This window comes from Tympanuchus pallidicinctus, unplaced genomic scaffold (genome assembly GCF_026119805.1).
Source record: "Tympanuchus pallidicinctus isolate F22 unplaced genomic scaffold, pur_lepc_1.0 scaffold3, whole genome shotgun sequence".
Classification (NCBI taxonomy): domain Eukaryota; kingdom Metazoa; phylum Chordata; class Aves; order Galliformes; family Phasianidae; genus Tympanuchus; species Tympanuchus pallidicinctus.
Genome location: NW_026294747.1, coordinates 51,423,025 through 51,438,890, shown reverse-complemented (window position 1 = coordinate 51,438,890; position 15,866 = coordinate 51,423,025). Strand labels below are relative to the sequence as shown.

At 42.2% G+C, this 15,866-nt stretch overlaps 1 protein-coding gene and 1 long non-coding RNA gene across 2 annotated transcripts in view; both read left to right on the top strand.

Annotated features, from left to right (window-relative positions):
• The first annotated feature begins 344 nt into the window (after positions 1-344).
• LOC128086738 (uncharacterized) lies at positions 345-4,194 on the top strand. The gene is made up of 3 exons (XR_008209512.1): positions 345-524; positions 1,361-1,500; positions 3,249-4,194. It is a non-coding gene; the product is annotated as an uncharacterized LOC128086738 (long non-coding RNA).
• A 7,703-nt stretch (positions 4,195-11,897) lies between these two features.
• NUDT14 (nudix hydrolase 14) overlaps positions 11,898-15,866 on the top strand; it is a 50,178-nt gene continuing 46,209 nt past the window's right edge. The window contains exon 1 of the mRNA XM_052694149.1: positions 11,898-12,033. Coding sequence (XP_052550109.1) covers positions 11,953-12,033 — 81 coding nt within the window. The 5' untranslated portion in view covers positions 11,898-11,952. The remainder of the gene's footprint in view (positions 12,034-15,866) is intronic.

Genomic DNA, 15,866 nt, shown 5'->3' with positions numbered 1-15,866 from the left:
CAATTTTAGTTAGCAAACCTTTAAGTAAAGCTCAGATAACATTCATCCCATGACCATTTCTATCAGTATTTTCCTCCTGTTCTGGCAGATCACCCAGAACACTGACTATAACAGCTTTCCCATACACAAAATGTGCTAGATCGCTTTCATTTCAGAGTTTCTTCAGTGGCTTACTAAAAGACAAAGTTCATCTTATTTTTAAAGCTTTTTATAAGACCCGTTTTGGCTGAACTTGGAAAATGTGACTATACAATGGGAAAGGGCAGACCCTCTTTCTTTTTTTTTTGTATGAACACAATGGCAGGATAAGGGAGGCACCGCGCATTGCAAGGAATACACTTTAATCAAGTTGCCCAGCACCAAATATTCATCTCCTACCACTCTAGATGCCAATGTTTGTTTTCTGTCTGGGAGAAGAAACAGACAGCACTTTTCACTTTAATAAAAATCTTTCAGAATGAAGCAAACAGATGACCTAATTTGGAGGATCTGCTGCTTTCCTTGGTTTGCCCGTGACTTAGGAGGTAAGGATGACTGCAGCGTCTCTCCTTACAGCCTTGCTGGAGCAGATTTAACACTTTCTTGCTCAGTTAGCTGCTGAGACACAGGAGAACAAATCTGACAGCACTGGGTTCGACACTCCCTTCAGCAAGGGACTTACTCCCTTCTACAACTCCTACCAACAACATCACTGTTACTAACTCATACTGCTTGCATGGAGTGGGAGCTGCAAAACATGCTGCTATGACTAACACTTCAGGATGGAAGGTGGAAATCTAGCTTCATTAAACACTCGCAGACGCTTGCTAGTACTACTTGTGCAACTAAAATCAGGACTTCATATTCAATCTCACAGCAGTCCCGTTCTCTAGTACAATAGTATCCAGTGCTGTAAGTTTTAAGGACATCGTCACAAGCTTTCTGATAGGTTTCCTTAAATTCCCAGCTCCTACAGTGGACATCCAAGTATATCATGACAAAAAAGCATGAACACAGGGAAAACTTATCTTTTACCTAAATAATTCACTCCCAGCCTTCAAGTTAGCAGGAAAATATAAAAGTCTTGATTTGCAGTGCAGAAAAACTGAAATGCTTATTTATTTATTTTGAATTGTCATTATAGCATGGCCAATCTCCAGGACTCTGGGGCTCAAGTGTTACGTTTTTAATATTGGTAGCTGACAGTGGATATGAACAACACTGTAGGGCTGCAAGCATCTTATCTTCTATGCACATAGCATCTGGAACAGCAGAGATGACTTTGTGATCTGCGACCAGGTAGAAACAACAGCCTGAAGAGTCCTGCTCTTTTCATGGATTCATCTCCTTCAAAGCCAGATCTCCTGCTCTTTTCTTCCAGCAGAACTTAATGCCCCAAAATCAAGAAGAAGGGGTAAGAAGAATGCTGAAGAGGAAGAAACATGAAACCTAAATCCTCCATTTCCTACATCACACCCTGTTGCATGCTGAAAGAGCATTCCTGTTGTCACTGAGCTGCAGGTAGAAAAGACATCAGTGCTGTGTGCTGTCGTGAGATCCTGTGCTAGGAGTGGAGGAAGAGGAGAAGGGAGGTAGTGGTGTACTGGAACCAAAGTGTTTTCTCCCCATGTAAATCCTTATCAGCTGTGCCTTGCACAGCCCCACACAGCCACCACTTGGTGGAATTTGCAGAGTTGTCCACAAACTTCCAAAAAATATAGCATCAACTATCAGCCAAAAGGAGATGGATTCTCTTGGAAGCTGTGCTCTATTGGTGAATCATACCCACTGGTGGAAATACATGTTTTATTTCTCATTCAACCTTGGACACTATACCACTGTTTTTTGCTACTGCGACGTAATAGAGCATCTCCCTGTAAGGATTTTGCATTAGGCAAAAAACATGCATACATAGGTAATACTGCAATAATTTTGTAAGCAGAAATTGAGACTTGTTCTTACACCTGCACGGGAGACTACAGCAGGTGTTGCTACCAGCATGGACTGTTACCGAAGTCCAGATGAAAAGGTAGTTTACATGAGAATAGGTGGTTTGTTTTAAATATCTTGAAGTAATACGTGGCAGTACATCTAGGATTCCATCTTTGTTCCAGAGCCACGTGTGAACTGATCAGATTTCATTTTCATAAAATCCTGGCTTATTCTGTGGCTCACTGGTTATTAATATTAAAACAAATGGTACCACGTGTGGTCCTGCACATGCATTATTAAAAGCACCAGCAACCTAGGGCTACCAAGCACCCAGGCATGGTTTACTTCCACTGTGTCTTAGGGCAACTCCTCTGCATGGCCTTTACCCATTCTGGTACCAGCTGCCTACCTGTCTTAGCCATTAGTTGTCACCAGTTCTCCATATTCAACTGGGAGAGGTTTCTCTCTGAGCAAGTTGTTATGATTATGAAATTTTCCTGTGTTAGAAGGGATAGGAGTGAAGATGCTTCCACATACTCTAAGCCCACATAATTTCTATTGTCCACATAACATACCATCCCCTGAAGCTACATCCCCTACTCACTGCTGACATTGAGTATTCATCCAGATTTGAAGCTGCAAGGTATAATTTAGTACGTAGTTTTGCATCCGGGCATTGTAAACTGACTTTTCTCTCATCACTACGCCTAAAAGCAGCCACTTTGCTTACCAACTCCAACAGAGGTTTTTTACTCAAATTGGAACAGTTGAAATCAAACATACAATCACTTAATACTCGTGATCTGTTGTTGGGAGAAAATGCTTTTCTTCTGCCCAGAACTTCTAATGCCTGTTGTTCCTGCTTGGGAAGTGCAGAAAACAAGCAGAGAAATACAAAGTTATTTTATATAGATGTAAACCTTTTTTTCCAGTCAGTTCCATTATTGAGTCAGCTATCTATGTGCACTGCCAAAAGAAGTAATGGGAAGTGTCTACCTAGGACAAAGAGAGCACAGATCAACAGGACAGAAAATTGAGTCTCTTTTGAGCCACAATCAAAATCAATGCCATCAGTGATGGACAACGTGACAGGGCTCACTGCAGATTTGCCCATTCCCCATACCGTACAGACAGTGTCTATGTTGCATGACTGCTTTGCAGCCCTTTTTCCTTTAATCCAAATAGTGTCAGCCTTCAGCCTGCTTTTCAGGGTATCTGTCCGGCTGCAGACACTACTGCATTGATTCCCATCTGGTGCATGTTTTTAGAGTTTTCTACACAACCTTAAGGATTAACTGCCTTTTTTTTTTTTCTTTTTTTTTTTTTTTTCCCCACAGAAATTTAGATTCTGAAGCCCACTGAAGAAAACAATCACTGCAAAGAAGTACCAAATCTCTTGCAAACTCTCCCCTGATCACTGCATTCAAAGATCTACCAGCAGCTGTTGATGTAACGTTATGGATGTTTAGCAGGACTTCCTGTATCTAATGAACATAGCTCTTTCAGTGAGGAGACAAAGTGCAATGCTGTCCCAGGAAAATAAAAACGATGTAACATTCAGTCAGGAATGCACTTACTACACGGCCTGGAATCAGGAATTGATCTCATGCCTCTGTAACAAAGATCCCATCTGTAGTCCCATGCGGGGAGGGCACTGACACTGCTTCAGAAGGGAAGTGGTTATCCTGCTCCCAAAAGGAACTGATTAGGGGAGATGTTCCAGAAGCTATTCGATACAGACTGCACAATTCAGGATGGTATTTATACAGTGAGTCAAAAAACTACACAGTATTCTCAAATATTTTATGTCCAACAGTGCCAACAGCTTTGTCAACTGACAGTGAAAATTAAACTTTAAGAGAAATGAGGCGTATAAGTGTTTTTAAAACCTTGCTCCTTATTTGTGCCTTTCTGCACAGAGGATGTGCCCAGGGATATGGGAAGCAAAATACAAAGTTGTGAGGTGGTGTTGGAAACAAGGACGAGGCAACACAGGCAGCTTGTAAGAAAGGCTTTCAGCATCTTTTGTCAAATATCCAACTTGTGGAAACTGTGCAAGCAAGGGAGTTTTGCTTCATCAATACTATAAAATAAACTGAAGTTAAAATGGGTGCTGCCCAATGCAATTGTCAAACATTGCTGCCGCAATACAAAGACAAATGTTTATTGGCTTAACTTTGAAACTGCAGTAAATGCTCTTCTATTCAATTAGATAAACAAATAAAGTACTGAGTGTATAATGGGGTTCTTTCAAGTAAATTATGCTTCCTAACTCATGTGTAAAAGAAAAATGACTTCTAATGTTTATATTACTGCAAAATAAGAAACCATCAAGGCTCTCCTTCTGTTATATTCCAAATATATATTTAAAAAAAAAAAAAAAAAAAAAAAAAAAAGAGGTTTAAATGATGTCCATTTTATGACGTGAGCAAAGGAATAAAATAAAGCCAGGCTGACATTGCAGCTTTTCTTCTCGCTGTTACCAGAGAGAGAAGAAAAAGTAATTCTTAGTTCTGTTCTCATTTACAGTAGCACAAATCTCCAGGAACTGCACTGACTTCAGTTGGTTATTTTGGATTTATGGCAGACTGAGAGAGATTAGAATTTGGTCACACATGAATGAAGAACAGAACGTCCACTTTTGCTGTAAATGTATTTTCCTTTCTTAGGTACACAAAAGAGCAGTGCTGTCCTTAGCTCATGTGCTGTGGGTTTACCTGACAACTGAGAGATATTTATCCTGGTACTGAGTGGGATGCTGCAGGGAACTATGTGCTTTGTCACCTTTGCCAGCAAATATTTCCATTTTATGGCCATAAAGAACCACATTCTCTACAGGATAAGGGCGTTAGAGAAAAGGCTAAATGCATACATACAGCATTATGCGTCCAGTGATGAGAACCACCTGTTTATGAGTCTGTTCTATTGTTTCTGCCAAAGATTGGCTCTAAGTCACAGCAATCTCTCATGCAGATATATTTGCATACATTGACTGCGTTTCTTTAAAATACCAAGCAGAAATCTGTAGTAGTTATTGTCAAGCACTCTAGTTAAAACAATCTATAATTCCTGATCCTGATGAAGGACGGCATTTTATTCACTCAGCTTACCCAGTTATGAGAGTCTAAGATCTAAACTCAGCAACTAAAAAATATAACAAACAGCTCTCTGTGGATTTAGAACCAATGATATCCCCTGTATAGCTTCAGATCTCAGTGTCCCCAGTGACTTATTCAGCATGTGGCCAAACAGTGACTTTGCATTGTCTTGACACCTCCCAGTTTGCAATACTCATGCCTCCTTCCATTCTGCAGGCTTTCTAACAAAGAGTCTGCAGGCAAGGAAGAGGCATTAAGAGAGGGAGCATGGCAAAAGAAAGGTGAAAATAGACTGTGTCAGGAGATCAGCAGAGATTAGGGATGGATATCTATGGGCTTGCTTTTGCTGTGGGCATGCTAATGCCCAAATCTCCAATTGAAATGCACTGGTTACATTTTCTGTGGCCTCTAAGGCCATACTACAGAATAACAAATCCAAATGATTCACAAATTAAAAACGTGGAGCTCTTCTTCAATTTTTGTGCATTTGCTTTTGGTTGTTTTTGTGCTGAATTAGAACTAAAGAACTGCTATTGTCTAAATGCACAACATTTATTACGAAAAAAAACAACAACAAATGCTGCCAGGATTTCAAAGTCAAGCACTCAAAAGCTAGGAAATGTCAATGCCAACAGTTTTGAGGGTCCAATTTAAAATGCCTCGGATTTAATTTTTCAGAACCTTCTTATACAGCCCTTCATACGACCAGTGGACCGGTCTCCAACTTCTCAGTGAGCTCTCAACAACAGTTCAGCTCAGCTGCTTCCAGGTTCATTGCTAAGCCACCCGAACTCAATCAGCTTGACCCCTGTTTGTTTCCTGACTTTGAGTTGTGCACCTAACTCCTGCTTCCCACCTCCTCCACTGCTGTGGTGCTCTCCTTTCTGTGTCGTCCTTCAAGCACTCATTCTCCTTGATGAAAGGTGCACTCCCTTGAATTAGGTTGTGCAGAGCTTAGCCCGTCCTTCCTCAGAGCCCTCCTCCAGCTTGCTTCTAACCACAAGAATCTCTTAAAAGCATCCAGGCTGTTTTTTCTGTTTTGATACTGATGAGTACAATAAACTTGTGGATTCCTAAGCACTACTGCAATACAAATAAATATGAAAATAATATTGCTTGCTTAATGAAGAAGAGGCAGGAAAATGGCCAGTTGTGGCTTCTTACCATTCTATCTCATAAATCAGATATATACTTATACTGAAATATGTCAAAATTAAAGCCAGGTACTTGCTCCCTACATCTGGTAGAAAACAACTCTCCAACTATATTTTTCTCCTTTGGAACATCTGAATTTACTGGACAGAAACGTTTCATAGAGACAAGTATTCAATTAAATTCCTCTGGAAAACATGCAAGCTTCCCTTGGAGCAGCGCCAGCCCCCGGCTTCTGAGCAGCCCAGCTGGTAGTCTCCTGAGGAGCAGGGCTTCCAGCTCCCACAGCTTCAACAAATCTTGCTAGGCAAACTGCCTGAAGATAAAGACCCACAGGCTTTTACTGCCTGCAGCCCAAGGCAGGCTACCAGGCTCAGTGTCATGGGGATTGAGATAGCCGGGTCATGGCTGGAGCCATGGCCAACACTCAAGCATTCAGCCAGTCGGGCTCCAGTCCTTTTTACAGACAATTTCAAACAACTGGAACATCAAGATTCCCTGAGAAATCAAAATACTTTTCTCCTTTCAGCTCTACTGCATACGTACTGGCCAAAGAAAAGCAGATTTCTTATTCCTTTGCCCTTCTTCAGCTGTTCCTTATTACTCTGCGTTAGTCTTGTTTGTTTCTTTGTATAAACTGGTTTGTAGCTCTTTAGGGAAATTCACTATTTTTCTACCTGTATTTCTAGCATAATGAGACCCAGATTGTAGCTGTGCATGGTACTGCAACACAGACAACAAGGTGTTATCGTTTTCTTTTTTTCCCTCATTAGAGAGGAGCTTATTGAAAAATCAAAGTCTTCCCTGTAATCATTCTCACTCTGCTAGCTGCAGGCAACATTTGTTGGATAGTAATTAAAATAATTAAAAAGCATCTGAATTTTGCATACATATTGTTTCTTATTTTTTCCACAGGCGATGTGTTTGTTCTTCCCCCAGCTGAAAAGCTAGAAATCAGAATTTACTTCCAATGTTCTCATCTCCTTCTCTCTGTTTTATACCATATTGCAACTTGTCATATTTTGTTATGAATACCTTATGAACTGCCTTATTGACATATTACCTACATATTTATGTGGAAGAGCTTTTTTTTCCTCCACTATTTTTAGAGATCAATATAATATGTCACGATACCTGCATCTATAATTGTACTGATATTTCAATCATATATTTTTTACATTATTTACAGTACTTAGTACAGCCCAAGGCATTGTATGAGCCCTTCATTTCCCTGGGCAGATGGCTAAATTCCAGCTCTTCTGAAAAATGACACTATTCTAGTTGAAACAGGTGAGCTTTTCACTATACCCACAAGACAGTACTTGGCTTTGCAAAGTAAAGATGGTCATTTCTCACTCAAAGACACTCAGTTTGATTTTCTCAAAACAAGCAGGAGCCAATGAAAAGATCTAAGGGAAACAAACCAAAATATTCCCATAACCCAGAGTGGTGCACACCAGCAATACCACACACCGTTCCTGTCTCGCTCATGCTGTCAATCCTTATGAACCAAATTCTGCAAACCCATACACGAATAATTACTCTGAGTCCTTCTGACTGAAGCTATTCATGTGATTAAAGCAACCCTGAACCAACTGATGGTAAATAAAATTGTTGGAACATACTGTTACATACCGTAGTGTGGACCTCTGATTTTATATTTAGTAATGTAAATGTAAATCACTTAAAACAACACCAAAAATAAGTCCCTCAGATAAGTTACTATTAAAATAAAATAAAAATTTCTCTAGGGCTCCATTTAAAATGCCAGAAGAATTGCATAAGCACGATCCTGACTTTCATGAATGTAACCAGGGTGGTTATACCCCAGAACTGAGTAATAATTAAAAGCGAGATATTGGCAGCTTCAGGCTTGCTTTTTTGCAGGAGCCCAGGGGGTAAACTTTAAAGGCAAACTTCAGAACAGCCACTTCATTATAGAAAGAACCTGCACCTTATCCCCAGAGAGGCACTCATAACATCTCTGAGGCAACGCAAGGATGGCCCACGTGCAGAGGACATGCTTTCATGCTGCCACCCATATGGATTTCTAACATGAAATCACACTGGATTTTGGATCTTTTACCCATCTTTTGGCAGCTCTGCTGGCTTCCTTTTGCCCATCACTGGGGATTTAGGTTATGTGTTCCCCTGACATCAAAGCCTCGTTACTAAATTCGCGGCATCTCCTCAGCACAGGACCTGTGCTTAGCAGCTCACAAATGATAGATTTGGTGTAGTTTACATTTCCTTGCTTTTTTCCTGTAACCATGATGAAACAACTTTTAAAAATGAAAGCTGAGAATGGCAAGTGAGTGAGCCTCTAACTGCTGAGCCTTTCATACTTGCAGTATCTTAATAACTAGAGTACTCACACACATAAAAAAAAGCCACGAGAGAACAATGATATCCTGCAATATCTGGAGATAAGGAAAGGTCTGGACTCGGTGATTTTGTTCATGAGCAACGGTATGCCAAGGAGCAAAGGTAAGCCTGGTGAAGACAGACTGAATTTAAAAACATGCACACACACAGAAATCACTGCACGAAATGCGCTGCCTAACTGTGCATGAACGCACCCAGCAGTCAGGCACTTTGCTAAGCTTCAGCAGGGACACTCCTCTCTGCACATGGAAAACAGTGGGGCTGCAGCAGCAAACTTGCGGAGGAAGCATTCCCAGTTGTGTCCTAAAGTAAACAGCATAAAACAAGCTAATAGGGATACAACTCAACCCTCTGCAAAGTACATACCCACAGAGCGTGCGTCTATGTGTGTTTCAGGGGAAGGAAAGGTCTGCAAAGAAAACTGAAGCTCAAGGAAATTTTTTTAAAACACCAAAAAATTGTTTGGAAATCTTGCTGGTAGTTAAGAGTTACATAAAACATCTATATTTTAGTAACTTACAACAGGATACAAGCAGGTCCAGGTCACCACTCATGACAACATTACATATGATATTTAGAGTCATAGAACCCCTAGAGTTGTAAGGGACCTTTAATGGTCATCTAATCCAACTCCCCAGCAATGAACATGGGCATGCACAGCTAGATCAGGTTGCCCAGGTCCTGATCCAGCCTTGCCTTCGAAGTCTCCAAAAAGACATAACACAGAAATCCTTTTTGAGGAAGAAAAAGCAATAGACGTGCTGCCATGAAAGGCAACCTGTTATTCTGATGCCTTCTTGTTTTTTGGGAGTCAAATTAACAGTAACACTTAGGAAGGAAGATGTGATGGAACAAGGCAATTGGTTTTGGAAGCACATTATTTGTATCTATTTCAATTAGGAGTGTAGTGGTAAAAATGGATAGTGATCTGCAAAGAAACTGCGATAGCAAAGAGTCATCCGGGATGTAAGAAGTGTGGGAACTGATGATCTAGTGACAATATCACATAAATGAAAACGTTATTTATGGAGAATTGCTAATTGAAACCAAAGGACTTTGCAAGCAGTTAAACATCTGCCTAAGCTTAAGTATCAGAACCATCTCTGTAAGTAATAGACACGAACACAGCACTTGATTACCTTGGAATTATGAATGCCCATTTTCACATTTCAGGAGGAATGAAACCACCTTAAAATAGGAACTGCTTTGAAACAGGAACAGACATGTGGACATGTCTAGTAACACACAACATGGTACAGAGATCTGCAAGCGGATAGTGAGCTGGAGTAATAAATCCATATGGGGCAGCACTGAGCAAATGCCTCCCAATGTTCTCTGGAATCAAGTTACTCCAGCAAAAGTGGTGAGGACATGGTGGGCACGTCTGCTCTGGTGGAACTTTGCACTGTGTGAACAGAGCTCTCCTGACCCCAGAGCCAAGCTGCCAAGCAGCATCTCTGCTTTTGCTGGGTGTAGTGAAGTGAGTGCAGTTACATCCAAGTCACAGTCACTGTGCTGCAGGCAAGCTACAAAAGTAGTGCAAGGAAACAAGAAAGCAGAAGTACACCTCTCTCACTCAACAGTAAGTTATTCCCCTTTGTCCATGGGAGCAGGTGGGAGCAGACGGACATTTCCTTCCCAGGATTGTTCTTGGTCTTGCTGCAAGCAGTATCTAGACATTAATTGTAACAAAATTCCTATCCAGCTGCTCAATACCAGTTTCACCACAGGGCATATTTTCCTATTTATTCTCTCACTCAGATCTCACCTGTAGCACTAAACTAGCTCCTCAAACTTACTGTTATGTCCTTAGTTCAGCTGTCTGCTCACAACACCATCTGATACAGAAGCCTACTTCCAATTACAACTGCAGGTACATTAGCAAGACCAGGTCTGTGACACGGGCAACCCCAAAAGCTTCCCACCTAAGAATAAGAATGGAATATGCAATTCATCACATGCTATGACACATTCCCAAAAACATACGCACACTCAAAACCTCAAAGTAGTGTCAGAATGTTTATTGAAGAGGGCAATCTAACTGGCTGAGCCGACCTGGTACCCGGTAACTTTTAACATAAGCAAACAGAGATACTGTAAACTTGCTGTGCACGGAAACTGTGTTTATACTTAAGTTGGTCTTGGAAGAGTTAAAATAATTTAATAGCAAAATATAGCTTAAGTTCCCAGGAGCTCTGAATGACCTCAAGATCACTGTGAGAAAAACAGAAATACGGGGATACATCCAGTGATGCAAACAGTCACACCAATACTTTCAAATAGTCAGCTAATAAAATACGTTCAGCTGCCTACTTGTCATGAAAGTTTTACAAATATTTCTCTTAAAAGACACTACTTTTTGGTTCCACAAAACACACAATTTTGTCACTTGCATTATCAGAGCTGACAACAGGCGTTCTGCAATGTGAGCGCTGGCCTCACTTCTCACTGAGCTCTGTAATTGCTAGCTATCTTTTTTTTAGCCATATTGTTAACCACCACATTAAGGGATAATAAGCTTATTAATGATGCAGGGGGAAAGATTAGAAAAGAAAAAAAAAAAAAGGGATGGGAAGAATAGCAAGTTATTCTCAGCATAGTCCATGTATCATAAAATAATTTGATTTTTATGGAAAATAAAGCAGCCATACGCTGGAAAGGAGGTGATGAGGTCACCACCTCGGAGGTGTTCAAGAACTGTGGAGGTGTAGCACTGAGTGACACAGCAGTGGGCATGGGTGGGGTGGGATGGGGTTGGACTGGATGATCTTAGCGGTCTTTTCCAACCTTAATGATTCTACGAGCCACCCCTGGCGCAACTTGATGTCATTACCTGTCATCCTCTCAGTTACCTGGGAAAAGGGGCTGACTCTCACCTCACTACACTCCTTTCACAGAGCTGCACAGAGCCATCAGGTCTCCCCCGAGCAAGGCACGCAGGCAGATGGGACCATCCTTTAACACCCAGGTCCTCATCTGGCAGAGCTGAACACGCAGCCAGGATCAGGATGCAATTCAGACAAAACTCAGCACTGACTTCACATCTCTGGTTTCAGCTTAGAGCTGGAGCACAGCACTGACGTTCACGTGTAGAAACAGCTGACAGACAGCAAACGTTCGCCTTCGAGAAAGCAGCCTCACACACAGGTGTTTCTGCACAGGGTAAACCTACGGAGGCCCCTTCGTGCCGCTGCCTCGCTCCCTTTTTGGGGAGAAAGCCGGCATTTCAGCCCCTCTCAGAGAAGGCAGGCGCCGCGTCCCTGCGTCACAGCTGCTGAACGAACGGAGCTGCGGCCCCAGGCTGTGCCCGCACCCAGGCCCTGCCTCGCCCGGCCCGCAGCGGCTGCGCGCGCCTCTGCCCTTCCTCCTCTTCCTCTTCCTCCTGGCGGCTGCCGCCCTCAGCGGGATGGACGCCATTGAGGAGCTGGCGCTCCAACCCTGCACGTCCTCTCTCTACCTGCGGCCTTTCCGCCTCACCTACCGGCAGGTGAGCGAGCGAGGGAGGGAGCGAATACCGGCTAGCGGCTCTCCCGCCCAGCGTCTTCCCCCACGTCCCTCCGCCCCTTCCCTCCGTCGAAGCCGGCAGCTGACGAAAGGGGCGGGAGGCCGCGGGGAAGGGCAGGCGGGCGGCGGGTCCCTCCGCTGTCCCGCACCCCTCCCAGCGCCGCGCCCGCCATCTTGCCGGCGTCGCAGTGCAAGGGAGGTTGCGCGGGGCTCGGCCTGCAGCCAAGCTGGTTTCTTTTCAGTGTTGTTTTATATTTTTATATGTGGTTTTCCTAAAGAATCACAGAATCAGAGATGTTGGAAGAGACCTCTGGGGATCATCTAGCCCAGCCTTTACTAAGGCAGGTTCCCCACAGCAGGTTACTCTGCTCGTTGGTTGGGATAATTAAATTGATTTGCAAAGAGCTGTAAGCTTGACACTGAATTAGTTATTTCTCTTTAGGATATTGGAAGGAAACTTGAAGAATGTTCTTTCATACTCTGAATTTTTGCTGGGTTAGTGTGTAAATAGCACTTAGCAGTTTTATTTTCATTTCTGAGTCATGTTGTATTTACTTAGAAAATGGGATTCAATTAAAATGTATGAAACTATTACAAAATTACATTTAATTGAGTACAAGTGCCTCAGACGGGTTTCTCAACGCATGTTGAGAAACAGAGTGTTTGTTCACATGCTGTGGTTTGAGAAGGGATGGCACTGCCACCAAAAGAAGTACACTTGCATTTTCTGCTGTCCTGCTGCTTCACTTTCTCTCTCCTCCTTTTACAAGGCTCTGTGCAGCTGGGTCAGGGATCTGCTCCAAGTCAGGCCTAATTGGTCGGAAAGGAAATAATTTTTGACCTCAACCAGGTCTTTGATTCAAGTGTTTATGCTAGCAAAGGAGAGGTGATAATCTGGTGGTTAGGGATGGATGTTTGGGGGCTGATTGAGGGTAGAGATTGTTTCTGTTGGCCTCAGCACTATCCTAAAATGAAGGTGGATGATGAGGGTTTATATGGTATTTGTACAAAATCTAGCTTGGACCCAGCCTCCTAAGAGCATATGCTGAACAACACGCAGCTGCCCGCACCTGACCTGGGAGACGTGCCCTAAGTTTATTAAAAGCACAATTTTTCATGTAAAAACTGACTTACTAACCAAAGAAAAATGCTGGATATTTTTAGTCATTTGGCTAATTGTTTAAAAGGTGTTTAGGCCTGCTGAAAACCTCAGGAAATGCGTAAACACTTAAGTGTCTAAAATCTGAAAAGTCTTTTTGAACAAGTGGAATCATCTAAATGAAGAAAGTTTAAATAATAGCATTTGTTACACTAGGAAAACTGAAACTGTTTGCATACTTAGTTAATGAAATGCATGGGATCTCGCTGTAATTGGAAGGCTTGAAGTGGTCTTTCAGATATTGTTTCACAAAATGTGATGTGTCCTCTAAAATTCATTGTTGTCTGAAGAAGATTTACTGATGCATATTTTTATGTTTGTTTAATTCTGTTGAAGGATACTTTTGTCCTTATAGATTGTCATTTTGTGGATGCCCCAGCCCTGGAGGTGTTTAAGGCCAGGCTGGATGTGGCTCTGGGCAGCCTGATCTAGCGGTTGGTGACACTGCCCATAGCAGGGGGGTAGAAATCAGATGGTCTTTGAGGTCCTTTTTGAGGTCCTTTTCAACCCAGGCCATTCTATGATTCTATGATTTTAAAGTCCATTATTGTTACAAACAATATGTCACTTTATTTCCAAACATCCAAGAACAATTAAGCCATGGATTCTTACATACTTCGTCTACAAATTGCACTACTTACGTGGAGATAATTTTGATCCCATCACTATGGCTAAAACAATGAGCTCTTCAGCGGTTAAATATAAATTTAGATACGGATGATTTGTATCACAGTTTATCCTCCAAGTCTGTTTATATCCATTAAACGTGCATCCCGCTGAGCTGTAAACTACCATTGCTGCAGTGAGTTTGCAGACTGCCAGAAATGTGCAGGGTACCAGAAGGTGATCCATAGGGGGGTTAAATAAGAAATGGTGAGGGGGTAAGGCTGTTAGCTTCTATCGGTTACCAATGCTGAAGGTGATTGTGTCAAACCTCATCAAGTGGAACCAAAGACTTGGAAGGCTTCTGTATGTGCAGAGTGCTCCTGAGCAGCAGGCAGAACTGTAGGCCAGAAGATTGGGTATTTCATCCAGCTCAGTGTTTTGCTGAGTATCGGGGTGCTCAGACAAGGATCTGTGGACGCATGCAGGAACAGAGTTGTGTGTACTTTGAATCAAGTCTGGTGGTTCCTTTCATGTTAAACACAGCTTGTTAGGTTTGTGCTCAGGTCTTCAGTTTGCCTGTGTTCTGAAAGCTTGGATTTGTTCCATGTTTATATAATGCAAAAGTAGAAACAGAAGCGCAGCGAAGGAGTCATAGAAATCAGCAAACTGTAGGCAGATTTGGATAGGCCCAATGCAGAGGGCTGTCTTTAAAACCGTGATTCGAAATAAAAATCTACGGCGCCTTGGAGTGGACTTCACTTTCTAGATGGGATTTTCAGCCTAAACTTTGTCCTCACTCACATACAGGATAGCATCTGGCTGTTATTAGTGTGTACTTGCCCCCATAGTGCAAACTGATTTGTTGTCTAAAGAGGCTCCTTTTTAAAACATATATCACCTACAGAATTTGCTTCTCTACCAGGAACTGCGTGGTAAATCTCTTTTCACTTTTTCCTATTGAAGTCTTTTTTTGCTTTTCATAAATAATTTATTCAAGAGACCAGAGGGATAGCTAATGAGAGATTAACTCTATGCCCAAGGGCTAGGGCATTTCCCTGGGATGTGGTAGAGTCAGGCTGCAAGATCTTGCTTCAATTAATATTGCTTCCCACATCACAGGAGAGTGCTCTCACTGCTGGGAAACACATTTGTGTGTAAATCTTCAGCCCTCTTTTGTGTATGTTAGCCAGGCACCGGCCTCTATGCTAGACAGACAAAAAATAAAAAATAATAATAGAAATAGAATAGAAAATGAAGGTTACAAAGCCTGCTGAGGCTGAGCAGAGTTGTGAGGATTTGGGGCAGCTTTAGGTACCTAAATGGAAATCTACGTTCTCTGTGTTCTTAATAACAGTTGCATGGGATTTCAGTTGTTCTTAATGTTAGGTTTGGACCGTAATATAGGGTTTTGACAGGCAGAGCTCTGGCGAATCTTCCTGTAGTAATATGTTAGTGCATGCATTTGTTTGTCTGCAGTACTGGTAATTACCCTGTGAGAATTAGCAGAAGCAAAAGTATTTTTGCTCCAGCTCTCACTCTGCTGTTCCAGTTCAAACCTACCTTTGTTAGCCTTTTAACTAAATTAGCTCCACACAGGAGTAAGTGACTTGGCATGTTCTTTTTGGTGACCTCTGAGCTGGGAAGTGTCCTTCCATGGCAGGCAGAGCATGAGAAGCGTTTAGATGGAGGAGTAACAGCTTGAGCACCTATGGGAACTTTTGCCCAGAGCTCACATAAAAAGGTTTTGTGGATCTAGCCCAGACTTCTGTAGCTTTGTTTTTGAAGGTTGTTCTGGCAAGGGAGTTCTTGCCACGGTTTCCTTGCATTGTATAAACATATGCATTCATTCTGCCCAGGAACTTTAAGAAGTTTGTTACTAGACTAATTTCAACTGCCATTAATTTTCCTAGTATGCATGTGAGTGAGGCTGTATTCCAAAACTGTGGAATGGTGAATGGGCATCTATTTCCCTTATGTGGGATAAACCTGAAAAACTGTGCATCTCAATTTCAGGATATGATCAGTCATGGTAAGCTGGATCTCTTTGCTCT